The following is a 24,993-nucleotide window of genomic DNA, read 5'->3' as shown; positions in this document are numbered from 1 at the left end:
AGCAGAATGATCATTCTTAAGACTGGTGTGGCTGTGGAAAACCAGACACTCTCAGGCACTGCTGTACAGTGTTGCCAGAGAGCTCGCCGCCCAACATTTTAATGTGCCATTAGCCTGGTTGCACATTTTCAAATCTAGAAAATGATCCTACAGAAACACTTGCATGAAAGCACAAGTGTTTGTAGCAACACTGTAACGCCAAGTTGCCAGCTATCTAAATGTCCATGACTAAGGGACGGTTACATAAATTACAGACCTTTCATGCACTGGAATACTTCTGTGAAGCCACTGTTCTAAGGAATGAGGTAGGTCAACATAGACTGACATGTAAAGATGCTCCACAATATTTCATGAAGTGACTTATGAAACAGTATATGTGGAATGATCTCAATGTTTTTAAAATGACATAATGCATAAATGTATATTAGAAGAATATACATTGTGCCTATCTCTAGGGAGTAAAAATAGTAACTTCAAGTGTTCATTAAATTCCCTCTAGGGTCGTGATTACATCTATAAATCTAAAAAGATTTTCAAGCCCTTAAAAAAACAACAATCATTTGAGAAAAGACCCAATTTTTATAAGAGCTGTATGCTTCCTCCCCAGTGCCCCAAAGGACTTGCCCAAAGTTGAGAAGTCAGGTGGGTCCAGACTCTGTCCTTGCCCTGCAGTATGAGGTGACATCTCCTCTACACAGAGTTCTAACTCTTGTGAGATTAAAATTCACAGCTTGATGACTTCACATAACAATGGGGATCACTTCACTGTATGGGAAGACAAGAACACACAAAGCAACTAGTAAATCTGTTGTGTAAACCCCCAAAGTGCCTGAAATAGGCAGAGCATATTCTCAAAAGGGGATCCTATGACAAATTACAGTCCACACAGAAATATAAATATGTTAACATTTGACACGCAAACATTCCCATAAGCCCTGCCAACGAGATTCACTCATCAGCTCTGCACCGTCTTTACTGGCTGCTGAGGAAGAGAGGGACCAGTCAAGCCGGCAAACCCCTACTTCGCACATGAGATCCGGCCAGTTGGCATGAGAGCCCTGTGGAGAGCCATGGGCCCTCATGGCCCAGGTGTTAGAGCAGCTTCTTCATTCACCTCCAAGAAAGCACTGGTCTCTTTGGGAGAAGTGGATTTCTTCTTAAAGCGGGCTTCTACCCTTAAAGCGGGGTTCTTTATTCTGTGTTTGTTCTTCAGTGTCCTCTTGTACATCTTATATGCTAGGTGTTAAAACATACCAGTATTAAAAATCACATTAGCAAAGACTATAATCTGGTGACATTGTGCACTTGTCAATACTTTGGGGGTTTGTTTGCTTTGGATCATATATGTATAAACACACAGGAAAAAGAAGGGGGAAAAGGAAAAAACTACAGAGCAAAATAATTCAGTGTATCAAGATGGTTATTTCTGTCTGGAATGGACCTTTTGCGATTGAGACATTCATCAGGTGGCTGACAGCTTGTCCGTCCATCTGTCCGTCTATCCATCCATCCATCCAGTCAGCTAGCAACTCCTGTGGAGGGCTTACTATGGGTCAGGTGACCCCCCCCCCCCCGCCGGGTGCTGGGAGGTAGCTGGGAATGGGCCAAGCATACTCCTTCCATCACAGTCTCACCATGAGAAGGAATTAAAACCTGGATCTAAGACCAGGAGTTTTATTCTGCTAGACTTTATCTTGTGGGAAAATTAAACCCCAAGTGTTCCTTATATTAATTGTCTGTAATCAGTATATAATTAGTTATATCAGTAATCATTGAGCCTTACGTTCTGTGACAACAATAAAAAATTTACAGTGGCCAAGATTAAAATATACATATGTTTGTGTACATATCTATCAATCTATATATTTTAAGTTTACCTTCTGTGAACCTACATAATGACTGCCTGCAAAATGATGTATTTTTGGCTGTAGGGATAGATAAGCATATATATATTTTTTAATATCTTACGTATTATATTTCATAGTTAAAAAACATTTCACAGACATTCAGCACAATTCTTAGTCACAGAAGTACTGTGAAATAACATTTGGAACACTTTCAAGGCTCTTAATAAAACAAAACAAACGTCATTTTTGAGATAAATAATTGTTCATGGAGAGTTCTGATAGTGCATTGTTTCTGTGAAGATTATTTGTTTATAATTATAAGCTCACTTTCACAGGTTTTTTAAAATATTTTTCTGTGAAACTTCCACTTGTGGCAAAGGATCTTGTTTATACATTTTATTTTCCCCAGAAATGTCAGGCTAAAAATGTATCACAAGGGCAGCACATGTATATTCAGACTGAAAAAGGAGTTAGTAAGCTGGGTGAACAATTTTCAGTCAAGTCCACTCAATGGGGGCTTTACCTACCTGCAACAATGAGAAACCCATCCAACAGCTGGAAGAGTCCATAGGCCAGTGGGAAGCTAAGCATCTGGACTAATTGCTCGGCAGTGAAAGATAAGTGCAACATGGTGATGCACATCTGAATATTCTGAGCTCCAGTTTCTAAGGAAATCGTCCTGCACCTACCAATGGAAAAATTTTACATACTAGCAATAAGGAATAAGGAGTATTTTTAAATTTTACGTATAGCGATAAGTGCAAGCTATGAGCTGAGACCACTAAAAATGTTTACTCATTCAATAATTATTTGCTGAGTGCCTACTCTGTAGGTGGCCTCTTGAGAGGCACCTCCGAATAGGGCCCTACGAATCCTGCCCTGAGAATCTGGGTGAAAAGACAAGATATACACGTAGAAACAGCACAAGACAAAGTATGATCGAAGGTCAGGGAGATGCTGTAGAAATTCAGAAAAGTGGCATAAATGGTTAGAGAAGGCTTCACAGAGGAAGGGTGAAACTAAAGAATGGAAAGAGTGAAAGAGGCATTTAATGTGGGGAAGTGATTGAAATTAAAGTTCTGGGGACACGTATGAGCTTGGCCTATTCAGTAAGCATTGCTTATGCTCTAAGCCAACCTGCGGGGAGTGGAGGATTGAAGGAGATGAGAATGGAAAGTTGAGTCAGATACAAAACAGTATAAACTAAACAACACTTGAAAATAAACATAAAAACCCTACATGAAAACAAAATGTCTAAAATGGTTTCTTTGGTGAAATGGTTTAGTAATAAGTTTTTTCTACTTTCTACTTTTCTATATTTTATTCATTTTCTAATTACAAAAAAAAAAAGAAAAGAACAGAAGAGAAAAGAAAAATAAACCTCACTTGAAAAAGAAAAAGCAGGAGGGAGAAGAAGGAAAACCTAGGCAGGACCTTGGAGGCTGGGTTAGGCAGTTTCATCTTCTCCAATTTATTGAATACAAAAGGCGTCTTGAGGTTTTTACAGATGGCAGAAGAGAGGAAAGAGACGTTTGATAAACCAGCTTCTCTTTGCAGACTGGACTGGTATGTGGAGGTAACAAGGGTGTGGAATGTGGGAGTGAAAATATCGTCACTAGTACAGGGCAAATTCAGTGGCTCTTATTTTATTTCTAGTCACCCTGTTGCATGCTACGCTTTCTCCAGACCACCCTCACTTCTTTCAGAGCCCTGTCCATAACCTGACAAGATTAAGTTACACAGCTGGACCTCACACCTGGACCATTCACAAGGCAAATGCAGTATCTCAGTCCTGATCTCTCTCAAGCCATCAGGTGTGGAAAAAACAAGGTTGTTGACTACACTTTGCCACAGGAATACCTTCTCTCCAGATCCAATTATATTTCAACTCCCCAACAGTCTGTGTTCCTAATTACAGTCGTCCCTCTGTATCCGCAGGTTCTATATCCACGGATTCAACCAACCTCGGATCAAAATTATTTGGGAAAAGAAAAATTCTACAAGGTTCCAGAAAGCAAAACTTAAATTTGCCATGCAGGCAACTATTTATATAGCATTACATTAGGTATTATAAGTAATCTAGAGATGATTTAAAGCATATGGAGGATGTACGTAGGTTATATGCAAATACTATGCCATTTTATAATAAGGAGTTGAGCATCCTTGGATTCTGGTATCTGCAGGGGGCTCTGGAACCAATGCCCTGCGGATATGACTGTACTGACCTAAGGCCCAAATCTTAAGTCCACCACATTCTGGCTCTATGAACTTGGTCAGGTTACTTAAGTTCCCTGAAGGGTTTGCTCATCTGTAGAATGTAGAATGAGATACCCAGAGTATCTGCCCCTCAGACTTGTAGTAAGAAGGAAATGAGATACCCTTGGCAGAGCCTCACCAAGTACTTGGTTACCACCCTAAATGTTCCCCAAGTGGACAACAGTGTAAAGCCATTAAAAATTTCCCAAATGCCACCTTGGGAATTCAACTGCATGGTTTATTTTTCTTCAATAATTCTTTTCTGATTTTAAAAGCAGTATGTACTCATTGAAAAACTTAGAAAATATATAAAGGAAATATTAAGAAACTAAAATTAGTCTTAATCCCACTACTCAAAATTAAACAGTATTAGTCTATGGTATATTTCTTGCAGTATTTTTCTAAGCATAAAATTTTTTTTCTTCTACAAAATGGCAATCAAAATGCATAGTTTTCTGTTCTTTTTTAACTTAATTTCAAGTATTTTCCAAAAGCATTAAAACTAGTGGATCATGTTCCGTCACGTAGACACAGTCATGAATTAAATATCTCTCTTTTGTCAGATATTTAAATTGTTTCTATTTTTATATTTATAAAAACCACTGCAGTTAACATCCTTGCACATCAGTATTCGTGTGCTTATCTGATAGTGCTAGCTTCAGGACAGATTTTTAGGAGTAAAATCACTGAATTAATAGCTATAAATATTTATAAAGCTATTGATATGCCTTAATTGCCTTCCAGAGAGTTTATGCCAATTTATATTCCCTCCAACACTGTATACTAATGCTCATCTCATCAACAGGCATAGCAATATGGTGGATTATCATTTTTAATATTTTATAGTATTTATATATTATATGCTCTACCTTGTAATGATAGTATTTAAGATAAATTCCTATCATATTTCTCAAGCTTTTCCTTTCTCTTCTTGCCCTTTATAATTAGAACTTTTTAAAAATTTGACACAGTGGATAAATGCCTAATCTCTGAAATCTTGCTCATGCTCTAGAATGATCTCTATATTTAGAGAAACCATCTCACTCATCCTATTTCACTATTAGAATAAGAAGTGTGTCCAGATTACAACAAGTGGTGTTAATACCCCAATCCTAATTTCACAAATTACAACTTCCCATCAATTTGGCCTTGGCTTTCATGTACATAAAGAATTACTATGATCTTTCCACTCTCTCTGTTTATGACGAGTTGTCCTGTTCCACCCACCTTGTAAGTCAAAACTCTTTGTGCTTCCAGACATAGCCAGGCGGCAAAACCTGCCAATGGCAGTGTGTTTAATTTGTCCTCCTTATAAAAGTTTATGGATAATTTAACTGTACCTCTGCCAAGATTGGTGGGTAAGAAGTGCCAGGAGAAAGCCTGTGACATGGCCAATCAAAGGAAAGATGAAGCTGATGGTCAGAAGAATGATGTCTGAATTCCAGGATCCTTTCGCCAGCACCACACCAGCAACTGCGACCACCAAAAGGAGGACCCCACCAACAATGGCTCCAACCTAAGGCAAACCAATAAAAGAGGTACAGGTAAACATCACAGTCTTTTTGCAAAGTCCATCACTGCTCCAAAAGCCTTGGAATCTAGAAGCTTTTAGAACAAAGAGAGGACTTAGAGACCATCGAATCCAATCTCATTTTACAGAGAAGAAACCTGAGGTCCAAAGTGGTCAAGTGACTTGACTGAGCTAGATTTGATGAAGCTCAACACAAATCTAAGTCTTCTTATTTTATGATCAGTATCTTTTCCTCTCAAGTGGAGGATTCTGCCGGAAGGATTAGGTAGTGGAGTTTTTCGTGGATAGGACAAATTTGTGAAATAAGTGAAAAATCTGATAATAAGCATCCAACACCTCTATACACAACCTTGCAGGCCCCGCACTGGTAACCTCTTGCCTGAGATCTGCCCTGCCTGACCATCCACCACTCTCTCCCTACCACCCCTTCAACCACCAATGACTCCTTGACTGCTTTGCTCCCTGTTCTTCTCTCCTCCAAATGAAATTTACCCATTCTTCATTAGACAAACTGAGCTAGTATTAATGTAAAATGAGATACTATTGGAGATACTGATATCTTCTCCCAAATGAATACTGTCTCTTGCTTTTGTTGTTTAATAGAAAAAAAAAAATCAACAAAAATTTTCCCCAGTGGTCTGAGTTTTAAAACAGATAGAGAGGAAGCAAGACCCAGAATATGTGGGGGAAGTCAGGATCTTGGCAAGCTCCCATTCACATCATGTAAACAGCAAACTATGCGCCCAATTCAGCATCAACCTTGATTTGAAGTGATTCAGTGTGTGGAGGAAGACGGTCATGGGGAACCAAAACAAAATAAAAACAACCCAATGTACCAGAGATGTGTTCTGGGATCATTTTTACTGCTCAAATACAGGGAAAGACTGGGCCTCTGCCTAATGGGAAGATGCTGGAACACACAAAGGCCTCTGATTGTAAAAAATCCTCCGTCAACTTTCTACCAAGAAAGGGATTTCAATGTTTAAAATTTACCAAAAGCAACTGAATCAGAAAATGAATCAGATCTAACATTAGAAGAGGACTAGGAACAGAAACGGAAGACATCCCAAAATAATGATAAAAGTGTCCTAGTTTTAACTTAGGTGCTCTAGACTATTTATACATATTATTAAATATTTTCTGCCACGGCACCTATGGAATAGCCAAATGGTTTTTTGGGTTTTTTTGGTTTTTTATTTGGGCTGGGCTCAGCTGGGTAGTTCTTTGGGGGGGGGGGGTTGGTTGGTTTATTTATTTATTTATTTATTTATTTATTTATTTATTTATTTATTTTTGGCTGTGTTGGGTCTTCGTTGCTGCACGTGGGCTTTTCTCTAGTTGCAGTGAGCAGGGGCTACTCTTCATTGCGGTGCGTGGTCTTCTCATTGCGGTGGCTTCTCTTGTTGCAGAGCACAGGCTCTAGGTGCACGGGCTTCAGTAGTTGTCACACGTGGGCTCAGTAGTTGTGGCGCACGGGCTTAGTTGTTCTGCGGCATGTGGGATCTTCCCGGACCAGGGCTCGAACCCGTGTCCCCTGCACTGGCAGGCACCAGGGAAGTCCAGCCAAATGGTTTTTAATTTGCTCTTTACAGACATACAGAAAATGTATCTGATTTCTCCACTGACACTGATGGCCTAGTAGAGGATCTGGAAACACCAAAGTAATTATTTTTTTGTTAGATGCCCTTTTAAGAAAGTAATCCAAGATACAGTACTTGAAAAGTAAGAGGTTCCCATGATCATACTCTCTCCTCCTGTTTTGTAAACAAAATTATAACCATACGCTGCCACACTGGAAATTTTCTCCTACTGAAATAACAGTAAAGTCACCATGTGCAATCCGGATGCACAGCATCTAAGCCCTCCTCCAGCTCCCTGTGCCCAGCTAATTTGTCTGCTTGTCAACCCCTCTTCTCGTTCTCCATCTCATTGGAGGACTAGCGGGAGTTGTTCAGTCTTATGCCAAACTGGGGAAGTGGCATCCATTCGTACAGGCAAATGGAGTGGCATGTTCTGTCAGGTAGAGCCAAACATCAAGAGCTTAAACTGAACCAAACCATAAACCCCAAACTAAAATGAACTGACATTTATTTGCCGAACCTCCAATTAGCTCCAAGTGTCTTTCTTTACAAATGTAAAAAATAACTAAAACATTTTTTAAATCTTCATGAAAGCAGTATATAATAAAAGTATATATCTTCTAAAACAATACATAATCGGAAAAATGGACAACACCCTAGGAGATGGACACCATTGTTGAGAACACCTCCTCTCAAGCCACATAACTTTTTTTTTTCCATCTTTAAAACCCTCTTTTATTTATTTATTTTTTTAAACATCTTTATTGGAGTATAATTGCTTTACAATGGTGTGTTAGTTTCTGCTGTATAACAAAGTGAATCAGCTATACATATACATATGTCCCCATATCTCTTCCCTCTTGCGTCTCCCTCCCACCCTCCCTATCCCACCTCTCTAGGTGGTCACAAAGCACCGAGCTGATCTCCCTGTGCTATGTAAGCCACATAATTTTAAAAGCCATTTAACAAGGACATTGGCTTGTTTCCCCAGCAGACAAAAGACAACTCTGGAAAGTCAAGAGGAGGCAGAGGGTTCCAGCTCCCATCATTCCAGGGCCAGACTCCTCAGTGCGTTCTGGATGATTTCATGCTGACAGTTACTCGTGTGGGTAGCAGCCCTTGTTCGTGTGTACAAACTCCATCTTTAGAGGCTCAACCAGGAATGCTTCTGAAAGACAGCCCTTCATCCCGCTGTTCCAGGAAAGCAGCCACACTCATAAACATTGGGCCCCATTTCATGCAGACTTGAAGAGCCCTCACTTATGAGCACCTGTGTGAAGCCTTGTGAACAAATGGGTGCTCTCTGGCCACATGCAGGCCTAAGCTTTTCCGTCACTAAAGCACGAGTTCCATGCTTTGCACGGTGTCATAAGCCTCAGTGTAGGGGCCCATGGGAGTGACAAAGCAAGGCTTAGAGTGGAGGAAATATGGTGGCTGGATCCAAAAATGCAGGACATGTAAAGAAAATTGCTAGGTGTGGGGCCATGTCTGACTGGCCCCTTTGTTCTGGTCATTGCCTAGGTCTATTTGTGAAGTCTCTGATTCTGAAATGTGCTAACTGTCCCATGGAGTTGCTTACCTTAAGAATAATTTTGGATTGTTTTGGCCACCTATAATTCATATAGACACCAAAGGCCACAGGAATGGTCAGGCACACAAGGGTAATTCCTGAAGAGAAGAAAAATCTGTCAGATGGTATCCCCTCTCACCCTGACCACCCATTTCTCAACAATTTATGTCTATTTCAATTAGATAAAAGCTTTAATTAAAGATGCATTTTATTTCTGCATCCATCTCCAAAAAAATGTTTTTCAATGTTTAGAAGACAATCTTTGAAGGGTATATGATACCACTGAATACCATCACAAACAGTCTCTCATTTCTCTCAGAATCCCTCAACAATCACACGGAATTTTAGAGACAACTGAAAATGTAAAGATTAGAAAACAGGAGGACCCTTTTATGTCTGCAAAATTCTTTGGTTGCTATGTATGGAGTCACCACTCTACAACTATAGCTATTATTTCTCTATGTGAAGCCAATGGGTGATTTACTTCACAAGGTAAAGAATATCTATTACAAGACAAAAACAGCATTTGTTACAGAAACCAAAGGAAGTTCTCATATTTACAAGTGTAGCCAGGTAACCCAAAGGCAGGTAGAGAAATACATCTTTTAATTAACACAAGTGACTAAAGACAGGCTCAACAGAGCAGAGGTCTACTTGCCAATAGGATCCACACACTGACATTTTCCAGTGCCACTTTCCAAATCTGCTCACTTTCAATACTTGCTCCAAAGTCATGTGAGTTGCTCATATTTGGGGCTTTAATTGTTTACAAGTACCTTTTAGAGTATATTATTAAAACAGAATATATTAAATAATTTAGTGATAAGAAAAAGTTGCACATAAAATCATGATTTCTAAATTAAGATTTCACTCAAATTTTACAAATTCAATGGGCTTCACCTCTTATCAGGACATGGCTCTATTCATGGTTCTGAACTATGGGCCATGGGTTGTAAGCTCTCCAAGTAATTACTTGAGACTCCAGATTGACACTTTGGAGTTTACGAATCATAGTTTCTACCAATTCTCCAAAGACTCTGATCAAACCAGAATAGACATATCATCTCACCAAGTTTTTCTTCCAAGCCTAGTGAGTCCACAGAGCTCTCAGAGTTTAAGGAGATAATGAAAGAGATATGGGTGTGGTTGTGACATGTGGATATGCTTTAATACTCAATAGGAATCATTTATGTTGATCAGTAAAGAAGTCGAGGCCACAGGTGATATAAAAGGTGGGGCTGAGGGAACTAAGGTCTCATTAGAGCCACTGTGATTCAGTTCACCTGTGGGTCATAATAAGTCTGCTTTCTAGTGAATTATATAAGGGTTGTTTGTTTTTTTTAATAAGTAAGTTTTCTGGCTTTGTTTTCAAAAGTGAACCGTTGTAGGGGTTAAGAGCTTGGACTTTGCAGTCAGACTCGCGAGTCAGAATTCCAGTCTGCACTTACCAGCTGTATGACCTAGGTCGAGTTACTTCACTGCCCTAATTCTGAAAATACAGGATATGGGACTGGTAATAGAATCTATACTGTAGGGTTATTTGGAGAATTAAATTAGATAACATATTTATAAACACCTGTATAAAGGAGACACATAGTAAACAACAGCTATTATTATTACCATCACCATTACTATTACTATTTCATGTCACAAGCCCAATACAGACCTATGTTCTGATATGGAATGGTGAGATTCTGCTCAAGATTCCAGGACAAGGTGTAGAGATAAAGGCAGAGTGGCATCATTCCCAGGGCAACCACTGTGGAACAAGTTGTCATACTGATGCTGAAAGTAAAATTAAAGTAGATGGTTAAGAGGGAAAGTTTGAAATGAAGAATTTAGTCCTTACCAAAAACAACTCCTGGGGTACAACTTCTTAGAGATTATGTAGGGTAAGTTACTTGAAACTGCCTCCTGTTTTATTATTCAACAAATGATGACTATATTTGTGGTCTAGAAAAAGATTTCCTGCAGTTCTTGCCATCTATCAATTAACTCATATTTTATGAGCATTTACTTGTCCTAAACATTCTGCTAGTCTCTGTAAGGATTCATTTTTTTCCTTATACAGTTCTTCTTTATTGATATATAATTCATAGACCATAAAATTTATTTATTTTAAAGTATCTTTAGTATATGTGACTGTACTATTCTATTTCCAGAATATTTTCATCACCCCAAAAAGAAGCTCCACCCCATTAGCAGTCCCTCCCCATTCCCTTCTCCCCCCAGCCCCTGACAACCAGGAATCTATTTTCTGTCTTTATAGGATTTTGTCCCTATCTGGGTGATAAAACCAGCAACAAAATCAATCAGTAAAATTAGGGGAAATAAGGTAAATGGAAATGAGATATTCTTCAGGCCAACAAAATACTTTATGTTCAAATCACTGGGAAAAATTACACAATCTGTTTAAGCACATACAAACTGTTTATAGACACAATTAATGTTGCTCTACAGATGAGGTGAGGCACAGGGAACATTATACAACACAACCCAGGGGTAAAGCCAGAGTTTATTCCCTTCAACACTAGGCTTCAAGAGTCTTGGAATGTTTTAATATTCATAGTTTAAATTCTCACAGCAGACTGCCTTGCACATAGTATATGCTCAACCTGTGTTAATGGTACAAATGGCCTGGAGACTGAGGCTCACTACCTCCCAGCCCAGCGAGGAGGGGAAGGAGACCCTTTGTAGGACTAAGGTCTGCTGCAGAGATAGCAAGGGTCTTCCAGCACTTGATCAGGCCTGCAAGTTATACATCATTCTTCCTCATAATATGAATCACCAATGTTTCCATCTACCCTGTCTATAAAATAATCTGTCTGTGATAACTTTGACATTTTCTATCAAAAGAATGTTTATATTCCCAGCAAAGCAGCAACCATTATACTTCAATGATATTAAAAATACTCCTTCTGTACTCTCAATCACTGCTGGTGAAATGAGCACTTCCCTGGTGGCGCAGTGGTTAAGAATCTGCCTGCCGGGCTTCCCTGGTGGCGCAGTGGTTGGGAATCCGCCTGCCAGTCCGGGGGACACGGGTTCGAGCCCTGGTCCTGGAGGATCCCACGTGCCGCGGAGCGGCTGGGCCCGTGAGCCACAATTACTGAGCCTGCGCGTCTGGAGCCTGTGCTCCGCAACAAGAGAGGCCGCGACAGTGAGAGGCCCGCGCACTGCGATGAAGAGTGGCCCCCACTTGCCACAGCTGGAGAAAGCCCTCGCACAGAGACGAAGACCCAACACAGCCATAAATAAATAAATAAATAAAATTTAAAAGAGATAAGCAGAATATTCTCTCTATAAATTTGATCTTTAAAAAAAAAAAAAAAATCTAATTTAAAAAAAAAAAAAAGAATCTGCCTGCCAATGCAGGGGACACGGGTTCAAGCCCTGGTCCGGGAAGATCCCACATGCTGCGGAGCACCTAAGCCTGTGCGCCACAACTACTGAGCCTGCACTCTAGAGCCCTAGCACATAGAGCCTGTGCTCCGCAACAAGAGAAGCCACCGCAATGAGAAGCTCGCACACCGCAAAGAAGTGTGGCCCCCACTCGCCACAACTAGAGAAAGCCTGCGTGCAGCAACGAAGACCCAACGCAGCCTAAAATAAATAAATAAATTTATTTTTTTTAAATGCAAAATGGCACAACCCCTGGAGGGAGTTTGGTAATATCTAGCAAAATTACACATGTGTTTACTCTTTGACCCAACAATCGCCCATTTGGGAATCCAGTCCAAAGATGCACTGTCAAATATTTAACTAATTGGTGACCCTTTCAGAAAACCCGACTTAGGTAATTCACAAGTATTTGTATATATCCTTTCTCCTCTTTGTTTTCATTTAAACAATCCTGTTTCATAGCTGCTGTTCAGAGAACAGAGGCTTTGCTGTTTTCTTTTTAAAGCAATCTCACAGTACAACTTACTCCGCAGCTTGGTTGCTTTTGTTTTTTTCTCCACTTAATATAATAGGCATTTTTCAGGGCAACAGATATAACAAACTCATTTTCTTTTAAAGAATTGCAGAGTACAACATAAATATGCCATAATTTCTTCAATCACTCCATTAATGCTGAAAAAATTGTTTGAGTTTTCTTCCATTATAAGCAATGTATTAATAAACATTCTTACACATATTTCATTTGAAATAATTCTTCTCTTTCTGTAAAATGGATTCTCCAAAGTGGAATCCAAAGTGTCAAAAGTTTATGTTTTTTATTTTAATAGATGCTTCCAGATTATTTTCAAAAAAGCCTGTTGCATTTCACAATCTTGCCTGCACTGGAGGCCAATCCCTTTTAATTCTCATGAGAACATTGAAAACTGCATCTCACTCTTCTTTTGTTATACACCTGACTCTCTACAAGGTTGTGCTTTCTTTCAGGTTTATTAACCTCTTGGATACCACCTCTCAACAGCCTTTCTTGTCTGATTTTTCTTTTCTCAACCTGTAGGAGCTACTTTAAAATTAGGGTACATATCATCAAATGTAATACAAATATTTTTGCCAAGGTTATTTTATATTTTTACTATGCTTATGACTTTTGCCATAATAAATAACACTGAGATAGTCAAATCCGTCCATCTGTCCTTTTTTTTTTCTGGCTTCTGAGTTCCTTGCCTTGTTAAAGATTACCCCGTCTCCTGAGGTTATTCAAATATTGCCCCCACTTTTTACTTTTTCATAGGTTTATGTTTTACATTTATATCTTTAACATATCTAAAATTTATATTTTATATTGTATAAGGTATGAAACTAATCTATTGTCTTCTATATTGAGAGGCAAGTGTGTTAAATTTTCCAAATAAACAATTTTTCACTAAACTGAAGTGCCAACTTCATTATATATTGTATATATGTTCAAGTGTGTTCAAAATGTCCTTTTTTCCTAAGCAAATATCAGACTGTGTTTTGGGGTTTTTTTTAACATCCTTATTGGAGTATAATTGCTTTACAATGGTGTGTTAGTTTCTGCTTTATAACAAAGTGAATCAGTTATACATATACATATGTTCCCATATCTCCCATATCTCTTCCCTCTTGCGTCTCCCTCCCTCTCACCCTCCCTATCCCACCCCTCTAGGTGGTCACAAAGCACCGAGCTGATCTCCCTGTGCTATGCGGCTGCTTCCCACTAGCTATCTATTTTACATTTGGTAGTGTATATATGTCCATGCCACTCTCTCACCCTGTCACATCTTACCCCTCCCCCTCCCCATATCCTCAAGTCCATTCTCTAGTAGGTCTGTGTCTTTATTCCCATCTTGCCCCTAGGTTCTTCATGACCTTTTTTTTTTTTTTCCTTAGATTCCATATATATGTGTTAGCATACTGTATTTGTTTTTCTCTTTCTGACTTACTTCACTCTGTATGACAGACTCTAACTCCATCCAACTCACTACAAATACCTCCATTTCATTTCTTTTTATGGCTGAGTAATATTCCATTGTATATATGTGCCACATCTTCTTTATCCATTCATCCGATGATGGACACTTAGGTTGCTTCCATGTCCTGGGTATTGTAAATAGAGCTGCAGTGAACATTTTGGTACATGACTCTTTTTGAATTATGGTTTTCTCAGGGTATATGCCCAGTAGGGGGATTGCTGGGTCGTATGGTAGTTCTATTTTTAGTTTTTTTAAGGAACCTCCATACTGTTCTCCACAGTGGCTGTATCAATTTACATATCCACCAACAGTGCAAGAGTGTTCCCTTTTCTCCACACCCTCTCCAGCATTTATTGTTTCTAGATTTTTTGATGATGGCCATTCTGACCGGTGTGAGATGATATCTCATTGTAGTTTTGATTTGCATTTCTCTAATGATTAATGATGTTGAGCATTCTTTCATGTGTCTGTTGGCAATCTGTATATCTTCTTTGGAGAAATGTCTATTTAGGTCTTCTGCCCATTTTTGGATTGGGTTGAAATTAGAACACTCCCTAACACCATACACAAAAATAAACTCAAAATGGATTAAAGACCTAAATGTAAGGCCAGACACTATCAAACTCTTAGAGGAAAACATAGGCAGAACACTCTATGACATAAATCACAGCAAGATCCTTTTTGACCCAACTCCTAGAGAAATGGAAATAAAAACACAAATAAACAAATGGGACCTAATGAAACTTAAAATCTTTTGCACAGCAAAGGAAACCATAAACAAGACCAAAAGACAACCCTCAGAATGGGAGAAAATATTTGCAAATGAAGCAACTGACAAAGGATTTATCTCCAAGATTTACAAGCAGCTCATGCAGCTCAATAACAGACTGTTTTAATTACGGTGTTTTCATAGTGTATTTTTGTATACAACAGAGCAGACACTTCCACATAAGTCTTTCTTTTCAAACTTTTCTGAGCAGTTCTTGCATATATTTTACTCCATATGAGATTTAAAATTATCTTATCCTATTAAGAATGCTTACTTTGAGCAAAGTCTTCTTCCTAACTAGAGAGCAGATTAAGGAAGAAAAGCAGCTTGCCACAGCTCTCAAACCTTTGTATTCATGAAAAGTGTGTGTCTGGAACATTTTTCCAAATTCCTAGTCTATGATAGTGCTATATTCCTGGCTCTTCATATCACCACATCCTGAAAGGAATTCCATATTACATCACTTTGATCTTGAACTTCTGGAGAACTAGCAGAGCATTTTCCTCCTCTATGGCTATGGCTCAAACACCAGAAAGGTAAGATTCACGACTGTGGGAAGCAAAGTGTGAGATTATATCAGACTGATTCTATATCCTTGATTACATAGGTTACTACTTCCACCCTTTATACAACTTCACACCCATAATGTTCACAGTAATGGTCAAGGAAGGCAACAGATGACCCTGGTGCTCTGCCAAGCTGGAAAAGCACAAGTGAACGTGTCTGAATGCATTGGATAGTCACAACTTTTGTTTTACTGCCATGAACTTCCAATGTAGCATAAACAGAGGATGTGGTCGACTGGGTCTCTTGGCTGTTCACGTATATGGAAATTGTTGGCAAAATCTGGTTTCAGTATAACAAGATTCCACTTGCACTAAGAAGAATGGCATCACCATCTGCAAACTATTACAGAGAATAATGGGACAGATTCAGCAAGTCTGGACAAACAGGTAAATCCTGAACCTCCTTTAAAACATGGAAATTACATATATATGCATTATATTAAAATGTAGTGTCGATGAGTATACCCTTTTGCAATTGGGGTTTAAATTATACACGTTGTTTTAGTTTGAAACCAATAAACTCAGGAACTCTGACACTCAAAAAACTATGAAAGTACACGCTTGCTTCCCCACTGAAAAAAACTTTTAAATTATCTAGGTAGTCAGATGGACATGGAATATGCTATAAGATCAGATCAACAGACTTGGCCCCAGAGAAGAGTTCAAGGCCAGGTTTTCCATCCCCAAATATAAATGTTACTCCCATCCGCTGCTTCTCAAGAATGGTAACCAGCATTGATTGAGCATCACCTGCTAAGTATCAGACCTCATTACATACATTTTCTCTTTTTGTCTATAAAACAACCCTATGGGTAGGTATTATTTTCATTTTATAGACAAGGAAATTAAGGTACATAGCATTATAGAAACACACTAAGTCACATGGATTCAATCTAAGTTCTGTCTCTCAAGATGATCTTCAGTTCTCCACCAGGCCCTGTCAGACAGATCTGAAGAATCTTAAGTCCTATTTTCAGGGTTTCTGCTGAAGGATCAGGAGCTCCTTTAAAGTTCAAAAGTCAAAATTGACCACTGAATCCCTGAGGCTCTACCACCACCAGTGGTCAGAATCCTTTCTCTGCCGCTGAGGACACAAACACCTCCTCACGAAAGAATAGACCTCGTATATCAAAAGTTATCAAACTAGAGTTCCCTGGTGGCCTAGTGGTTAGGATTCCAGGCTTTCAATGCTGGGGCCAGGGTTCAATCCATGGTCAGGGAACTGAGATCCCACAAGCCACACAGTATGGCCAAAAAAAAAAAAAAGTTATCAAACTAAAGACAGTGGGAACTGTCCTGAGTTGTACCAATAAACTGATTGCATTTCAAGAGAAGTTTTCGTAACACACACGAGCAATCAGAAACTTTCCTTCAGTCATTCACCCTCATCTACCAAGCCCCTGCCACCACCAGGCTGGCTCTAAGCACGCAGAGGAACAAGCCCTGGAGGAGCTCAGAGACCTAGTGAGGCTGAAAGTAGCCCAGCTACTGCAGTGTCCGCTGATAGATGACAAGAAAGCATTGCATATTTAGTGCTAGGTGACAGAGGAGGGGCATCTCTGTCAAACAGTTTCCAGAGAAACACTAAAAACTGGCGTGGGAGAGGGGGATGCTTAGACTTTATAATTTGCTTTTCTTTTCCTATTGTCACAAAATACTCAAAACTTAAAAGAGCCTCAGATCCATTTCTGGTTTATACCCAAAAGAACTGAAAGCAAGGACTCCAACAGATATTTGCACACCCACGTTCATGGAAGCATTATTTACAATAGCCAAAAGGAAGAAGCAACCCAAGTGTCCATCAATGGATAAATGGATAAATAAAATGTCTTATATGCATACAATAGATTATTATTCAGCCTTAAAAAGAAAGGAAATTCTGACACAAGCTACAACATAGCTGCACTTTGAAAACATTATGCTAAGTGAAATAGGCCAGACACAAAAGGACAAATATTTTATGACTTCACTAATATGAGATACCTAAAGTAGTCAAATTCATAGAAACAGAAAGTAGAATGGTGGTTGCCAGGGCCTAAAGGGAAAGAGGAATTATTGTTTAATGGATACAGAGTTTCAATTTGGGAAGATGAAAAAGTTCTAGAGGTGGATGGTGGTGGTGATTGTACAACAATGTGAATGTACTTAATGCCACTGAACTGTACACTTAAAAATGTTAAAATGGTAAATGCTATGTTATGTATATTTTACCACAATAGAAAAAAGACATATGACACAAATGAACTTATCTACGAAACAGAAACAGACTCACAAACATAGAGAACACACTTGTGATTGCAAGGGGGAAGCAGGCAGGGGAGGGATGGATTGGGAGTTTGGGATTAGCAGATGCAAACTATTACATGTAGAATGGATAAACAATAAGGTCCTACTGTATAGCACAGGGAACTATATTCAATAACCTGTAATAAACCATAATGGAAAAGAAAAAGAAAAAGGGACCTCAGAAAGTCTAACCCAATGATTTTACAAATGAGGAACAGGTCCAGAAAGGTATGTTCAAAGACACACGGCTCCTTGAGCAGAGACTAAAACACAGGCCCCTGACACAGTGCTCTTTTGCCTGACCCATATAATAATAATAATAACTCATACAGCATTTTGTGCCAGTAAGACTCTAAGCACTTTATATATATTAACTCATTCAATCCTTACAACAATCCATGAGGTAACTTATGTTTCTCCCTATTTTAGAAGTGAGGAAACTAAAGCATAGAGAATTTACATAACCTGCCAAGATGACCCAGTTAGTAAGGGATGGATCTACTTTCTGGTTCCAGACTGGTGCACTTAACTACGACACTGTACTGCCAGATCTCAGTTTTCATGTCCTACTGTCCAAGGCAAGAATTCTGTCCATCCTTAGTATAGTAGATTGCAAAAATGTCCCCAGTTCTTTCTCCCCCTCTTTTCCATGCCCTCTGCACTATGACTTTGCAGCTCACCCCATTGAGAGGCAGAATCTACTTCTCCAGTCCTTGTATCTGGGCTAGCCTTGCAATCTGCATTAGCCACTGGAATGTGGTGGAAGTGATGATGAACTGCTTTCAAGCTCAGGCCTCAAGAGACCTTGTAAGGTTCCCAGACACTGTCATGTCGTTAGGTCTAGGCTAGCCTGCTGGAGAATGAGAGGCCACAGGGAGGAGAGCCCAATTGTCCCAGCTGAGGCCATCCAAGATCAGTCCACATTTAGCCAGTCCCCGGACATGTGAGAGAGCCCTGCCAAGATCAGCGGAGCTCAGTCCAGGGGCAAGATAATTTTAAGGCTCTTCATACGTGTAGGCCAACTGTTTTCCAGAACAGTTATAATGGATGATTGGAGGAGACAGATCAGGCCAGTTGTCGTTGCAGGCTGTGAAGACAATGGGCAAAAGAAAGTTGGAAAAGTGCCGGGTATGTTTAAAGAACAGTTAATAGGGACTTCCCTGGTGGTCCAGTGGGTAAGACTCTGTGCTCCCAATGCAGGGGGCTGGGGTTCAATCCCTGGTCAGCGAACTAGATCCCACATGCTGCAACGAAGATCCCGCGTGCCGCAACTAAGACCCAGCGCAGCCTAAATAAATAAAGTCTTTAAAAAACAAAACAAAACAGTTAATAGTCCATTTTGACCAAAGACCAGTTATGCTTAAGGGGTTAATGGTAAATAAACCTGCAGGAGTCAGTTAGACCCAGCTTAGGTTCTACCCAATTTAACAGGTGTTGAGAAGCCTTTACATGTATAATATGTTCCTTTTCTCCTCACAACACCATAAAGGAAGTACTATAATTTCCAGGTACAGAAAGAGGTCCCAAGTCAGGATATAAAGACAGGCAGTCTGACCCCAGAGCCTGCCTTATCCACTTACTACAAAACCATGAAGGAAAGACTGAAGGTAGAGAGAACATTGTGAAGATACTGCAATTGGCCAAGAAAGAAATTGTGGTGCCTGACCTGAGGTGATGGCAGTGAACAGATAGGAAGCAATAGCTATGGGTGACATCAAGAGGGTGGGCTACAGTACTAGCCAGAGGACTGACTAAAGAAAGTGAAGCATGAAGGGGAGTCACGGGGCGGGGAGGGACTGCTAAGACGATGAGTCCAGGTGACTGGGAGGATGACTGGTGTCAGCATCAGATACTCAGAATGCAGAAACTGGTTCAAACATGTTGATTCTGAAACTCCTTGTTTGGTGTGAACACATGGCGAAATGCAAGTAAATTGAATGAAGCACGGAGTTAAGACATGAGAAACACATTTAGGTTTAGCGCTCATCTCAAGAGCACTAAATCTAAATTTCCTCATTTGTAAAATAAAGATGTTGTACTAAATGCTCTTGGATTTTATCCAGTATGAAAAACAAAATTTCTATCAATGACTGCCTAGTGAGTTTTGCTTAAAAGTTATTTTTGTTGGTAATCAAGTAAGAAAAACAAAATGAACTTGGAGATTGTTTCACTTTATAATACTGAATTTCCTATTTGCAATTTTTACTGAGAATTAAGATTTATTACTCTTGTATCTATAAGCTTTTGAAAATCTAATATTTAGTCCCCATTTTAAAATTTCATTTCTTAGAATTTAAATTTTATGCTTGTTTTTTGTTTTGTTTTTTGTTTGTGAGGCTCAAAATCAAAATTTTATAAGAAAAATGGGAAAGTAGCTAATATTTACTACATACCTACTATGTGCCTGGCATCCTGCATACATATTTCCTCCTTAAAATACATCTTTGTGGGGAATAGGTAATTTTAACCTGTTTTATAAATGAAGCTTATTGGTTAAATAATTAGACCAAAGTTAAAAGCTAATTAAGGGAAGTAAAATGAGCTTTATCTTTTATAGACTTCCTATTAATTGGTGTTTTTATTATAATTTTGGCTAATAAGAGATGAAGGTAATAAATGTTCTCTTTCCCAGAACAGAGGTGCTTGAGAACACTGCTTAAAGATTTATGTTCCTGCTCAGAAGATCTAGTTGTGTTAATAAATGGCATTGAAGAAAGCGCCTAAATTGCAGACTGATGAGAAACAGATGTGCTTTTAAATCTGCGTTCTGCCATACTCATTTGTAGCATTTGGCAACATACTTAACCAATCTGAGACACAATTTTCTCAGCTGTAAAATTCAGAATAATAAAAGGCCATTTACAAGGTTATTTTGAGAGCCAAGAAAGAAGGGAAAGAAAATACATGAAAGCATAGACCCCATGCCTGTCAGGGTACTTAATAACTGTGCTTCCTTTTTCTTTCCAAAAACTTTCAGGCCCTGGAATTTATCACTGTTATATGGACTTTGTGTAAAGAATATTTTTCATTACCCAATTATTACGTTAATGGTCAACTTCATTGAATTTGAATTAGCAGTGCACGTTAGGGGTTTTTTTAAATTTAATTTAATTTATTTTTTTATACAGCAGGTTCTTATTAGTTATCCATTTTATACATATTAGTGTATACATGTCAATCCCAATCTCCCAATTCATCACACCACCACCACCCCCACCCCCTGCCACTTTCCCTAGGGGGGTTTTTTAAATTAGCGATGCAAGTGATTCATTTCAAATCTTTGATAAGTGGGTAACTAGAAACATAGCCATATGAAAATTAATTATTGGTCTGTTTGGCATGAACCCATTAAAATTTATAGGTGAAATAAGTTCCATATGCTAAACATTCAGCACATGCAGGAAACTAGAAACCCATACCTGCAGCTGACTCACTAACGTCAACTCCCAGCACGGTCAGCACCTCTGATTCATTCATCGTATAATAAATCTCAACTAAATGACATACACATCAAACAGAGATTTAAATTTATAAGTAGTTCTTTCCCTAGGCAAAAGGTGAAACAGTTTGTTCAGAAGTAAGCAAAGATTCTAGAAAGACCACTGTTTTAGCCCTGTCATTTTCTCCAATTGTGACTCCTCTATTTTTTCCTCAAATGTTCTTTTCCCCATCAAAACAAGTACTCCAAAATACACGTGATTAATTCAATCTCATTAAAATGTAAATGAATGATAAAGCTTAATGCTTCCCAGGGTGTTTATCTACACCATAATTGGAAATAAGGTCACTGGCTTAAATGAAAGGAATGAGATTCTAGTAATGAATGTTAAACATCTGCAAAACAACAAGAAAGAACAGTTTTAGTCATAAGTCTTTGTGTTGCTCCCCAAGTCAACTCAATAGCCACTTAAAACAGGATACATCTATCAATCACATACCCCTAAAGCTCCCTTATCCAGTCCCCCAAAATACTGATCTCATAAAGTAGGTGCTCGGGCATCACTTGCTGATTAGAGCCATGAGGCCCTCATTCTGGTTATGCCGCTGCCACCACCACCACTACAATAGCTACCAACCAGTATCCTTAGCTTCCTGGGATTCTGAACCTACGTCCTGGGAGACTGTGAAACCAGGACTGTTGTTAAAGTCGTCAGTGTGGGTGAGAATGAGTTCACGCCTAGGAAGGGCCGTGAGGAAGGAGACCTGCTTTCACTGTTGCATATGAATCCAACCCCTCTACTCAGAAAAGTAGTTGCCAGTAAAACAGAGGACAATCACAGCAAAGTAAATTTTAAGTTCAGAAAGGGAAGTCTTTCTGGGACCGAACAAGTCTGTATAAAATGTTTCCCAATGGAATGTCTACCTAGATTGGCAGAGTTTTTAACGCGAAGGTGTCAGTCCCCCCCATCCCCACCCCCATCCCTGGCAGAGTGCTATCGGGGGAAGACAGCTAAGCTTCCCTAGTGTAACTTACCTGAGATCCATATCTCCATCAACCCAGTAGGTGAAAATGTTCGAGATGGTTCCCCCTGGGCAGCACCCCATGATGAGGATAGCCATAGCTTGGACTGGCTTCAGAGAGAAGTTGATGACCAGGAGATAGGCAGTAAGAGGCATGAGCCCAAACTGGCAGAGCAGTCCCACAGCAATGCCCCAGGGTCTCCTGATGTGCGACCAGAGCCTCCAGATCTCCACAGAGCAGCCCAAGGAGAACATGAGCAGGCCGATCATCACGGCTGACACCACTGTGAAAACAAGTTCCAGGTTCCCATAGACCTCCAGCCCCACTGGCAACTCCTCCTCCGAACTGTTGGCAGGGCAGGCTGAGCTGCTGGAACAATTTGCTCTCATCTCCTTATTCCTTAAGGCAGCATTACAAATGAACATCTGCTGCGATGGCTGGGCAGGTCTATCCCGCCACGTTTTGTAATAATTCCAAGTCACACATGGAGGATCATTCCAATAGCTGTTGGCCAGTCAGGTGATTCATCCTAATCTGATCAATTTATTCACGAGTGGCATTATAAAAGTAATTATCATGGGCATGAAACATATAATAAACTGTGGTAAGTAAGGCTTTCCACTTCTGTTCTTACTCACCAGTGAATATTCAAGTGAAATGAGACAAGCAAACACTGTCAAGTGGAGCAACTGGTATGCCGTCAGAAATCACACTGTGTTCCAGGAGAGAGGTTGGATGGCAAGGCATAATTTCTCCAAGTTCAGTGGGGATTTCCAAAAGCTAGGATGCAATGTTCTGCAGAGACAAAGGCTAACTCTGGAAAAAACAAAGGCAGCTAAGCCAAAGCCACACCTCACAGCATTAGGAAAACTTTTCTGTTGAAGACATTAAAACAAAAGGCCAGTTAAGGAAATGTCAGGAGGGACTAAGGATAATTTCAAGAGAGCTTTGGAATTAGTCTCACTTTTTCTTCTCTCTATTTCTATTAGAATTTGTGTCTAAAGCCAATAATGAAACACCTGTAAAAATAATGATATTAAGCACCTGATTTGTCTCATGAAACATGTGGAAACTCACGTCTGAACCCAAAATAATTCAAGGGAGCTGTCACTTTCTTTTTGTGATGCCTCACCCTAGGTCTTGTAGTGAGGTCTGGGAATTCAGCAATAAAATGTAGTAAAGAGCTTGTCCGGAAGGCTGAAGACAGAGTCTGAGGTCAGCCTCTGACTGCAATGGCCTGGGGCCCCTCTGTGTGCCTTAACCACATGGACACATGTTTTGTTGGCAAAACCAGACAAGGAAAATATAGTTCCATGAAACTGAAGCTCCAAACAGCAGATGTCACACCCCTTCTCACAGAAAGCAGGAAGTGTATTGTGGGACAAAGAGGGATACTAGCTATGCATTGTTTATTTTTGGATTAGCAAATTATTTTCCATGACAAAATGCTCCAGGCATCTTTGCTGTATTAAAAACAAGTTGAATACAAATGTAAAATGAAATCTAACTATTTGCAGGAAGTATAAACTGCCTGAGGCAAACCCCCCTAAAAGCAGCTCTGAAGGTAGAACCTTGCTGGAGGTCATCAGAGGTCAGCATGAGGACCTGCTGCCACCAATTCTTGTTTTATGCCCGAGAACAAGCCAATGTCTACACCAAGCTTGGTAAGCCTGTCAGGAGGCAACCCAGAACCATCTATATTGTGTTCATGCAGAGCCAAGCAGAGAAATGGACACTTAGGAGTGGGTTAGGTCTCTGGAAAGCTACATGTTCCCAGCTAAATGATGCTGAGGGGTGGTCAAGCTGAGGAGAAATGGAAGGAGAGAACTAACATTTTTTGAGCACCTACTAAGTGACAGAGGCATGCTAGATACTTTACACATATGTGGCTGTGTCTGGTGAAGCAGAAGTTTTTTTTAACCTTATTTAGTAAGAAGGTATCAGATTATTTCTGTCTGGATAATGTCAAAAAGTCCCTTGGCAGTCCTTCTTTGTTCCCAAAATAATCACTTGAATGACCCTTCTTAATTACACAAATTTAGGTTTAGTAAGCCATTCCTGATAGATGATGAAGTGATAGGAACTTTGGTGATTTGCTTGGTACTCAGCTCTAATAGCTTGGAGGAGGGGGCTAAATTTGCAAAGTGGACTTAAGGAGTCTCCAAAGGGGAAGGTGTCCTTGGCCACTTGCCTTTTGAAATTCAGTGTTAGCAGAATTTCTCAAATGAATTAGGATGATTACAACTGAGGTCCACTGGTAGAAAATAAAATCTAATTACACATCCAGAAAGGAAGGGATGTCTGGACGGGTGACAAGTTCCTCTGCATCCAGTTGTCTTGGCACAGATGTCACAGGGTAATACAGGACACAACAACTGAGTATGTGGATGTAACCAGAAGAGAAGTAACCTTGAGAGGCCAAGCTTGGGCGCCACCAAGTTGTGTGCAAGGATCTGGACCAGAAGGGGCATGGCAGCAGTGGGTGAGGACCCACTGGCCTCAGTAGTACCGATTTATTCAAAAGGTCCCAACCAAACAACAGCAGCTGAGACCAGGGCCTACCAGTGGACTGGTCGGGCTTTTCTGAGTTTCTCTCCATTTGGGGTTGAGAAGGAGCCTCCTTCGGAAGAGTAATCACCTAGAGTTCTTAGTAAATTTGTAAAGGAGATTTTAAATAGGAGACCCCAAACATATTGACATGTAGAGATTCTAGTGATTAATTAGAAAATTTTA

The 24,993-nt window shown here is 39.7% G+C and overlaps 1 protein-coding gene across 1 annotated transcript; it reads right to left on the bottom strand.

Annotated features, from left to right (window-relative positions):
• Positions 1 to 605: 605 nt before the first annotated feature.
• On the bottom strand, positions 606 to 22,685 carry SLC10A6 (solute carrier family 10 member 6). The gene is made up of 6 exons (XM_068542102.1): positions 22,273 to 22,685; positions 10,451 to 10,569; positions 8,794 to 8,882; positions 5,444 to 5,619; positions 2,375 to 2,532; positions 606 to 1,236 (listed from the first exon to the last, which is right to left on the bottom strand). Exons 1-6 carry the CDS (start codon positions 22,683 to 22,685, stop codon positions 1,079 to 1,081), a joined length of 1,113 nt encoding a protein of 370 aa, XP_068398203.1. The 3' UTR covers positions 606 to 1,078.
• Positions 22,686 to 24,993: the final 2,308 nt, after the last annotated feature.

This window comes from Eschrichtius robustus, chromosome 4, assembly GCF_028021215.1.
Source record: "Eschrichtius robustus isolate mEscRob2 chromosome 4, mEscRob2.pri, whole genome shotgun sequence".
Classification (NCBI taxonomy): domain Eukaryota; kingdom Metazoa; phylum Chordata; class Mammalia; order Artiodactyla; family Eschrichtiidae; genus Eschrichtius; species Eschrichtius robustus.
This window is presented reverse-complemented; position numbering and strand designations above follow the sequence as displayed.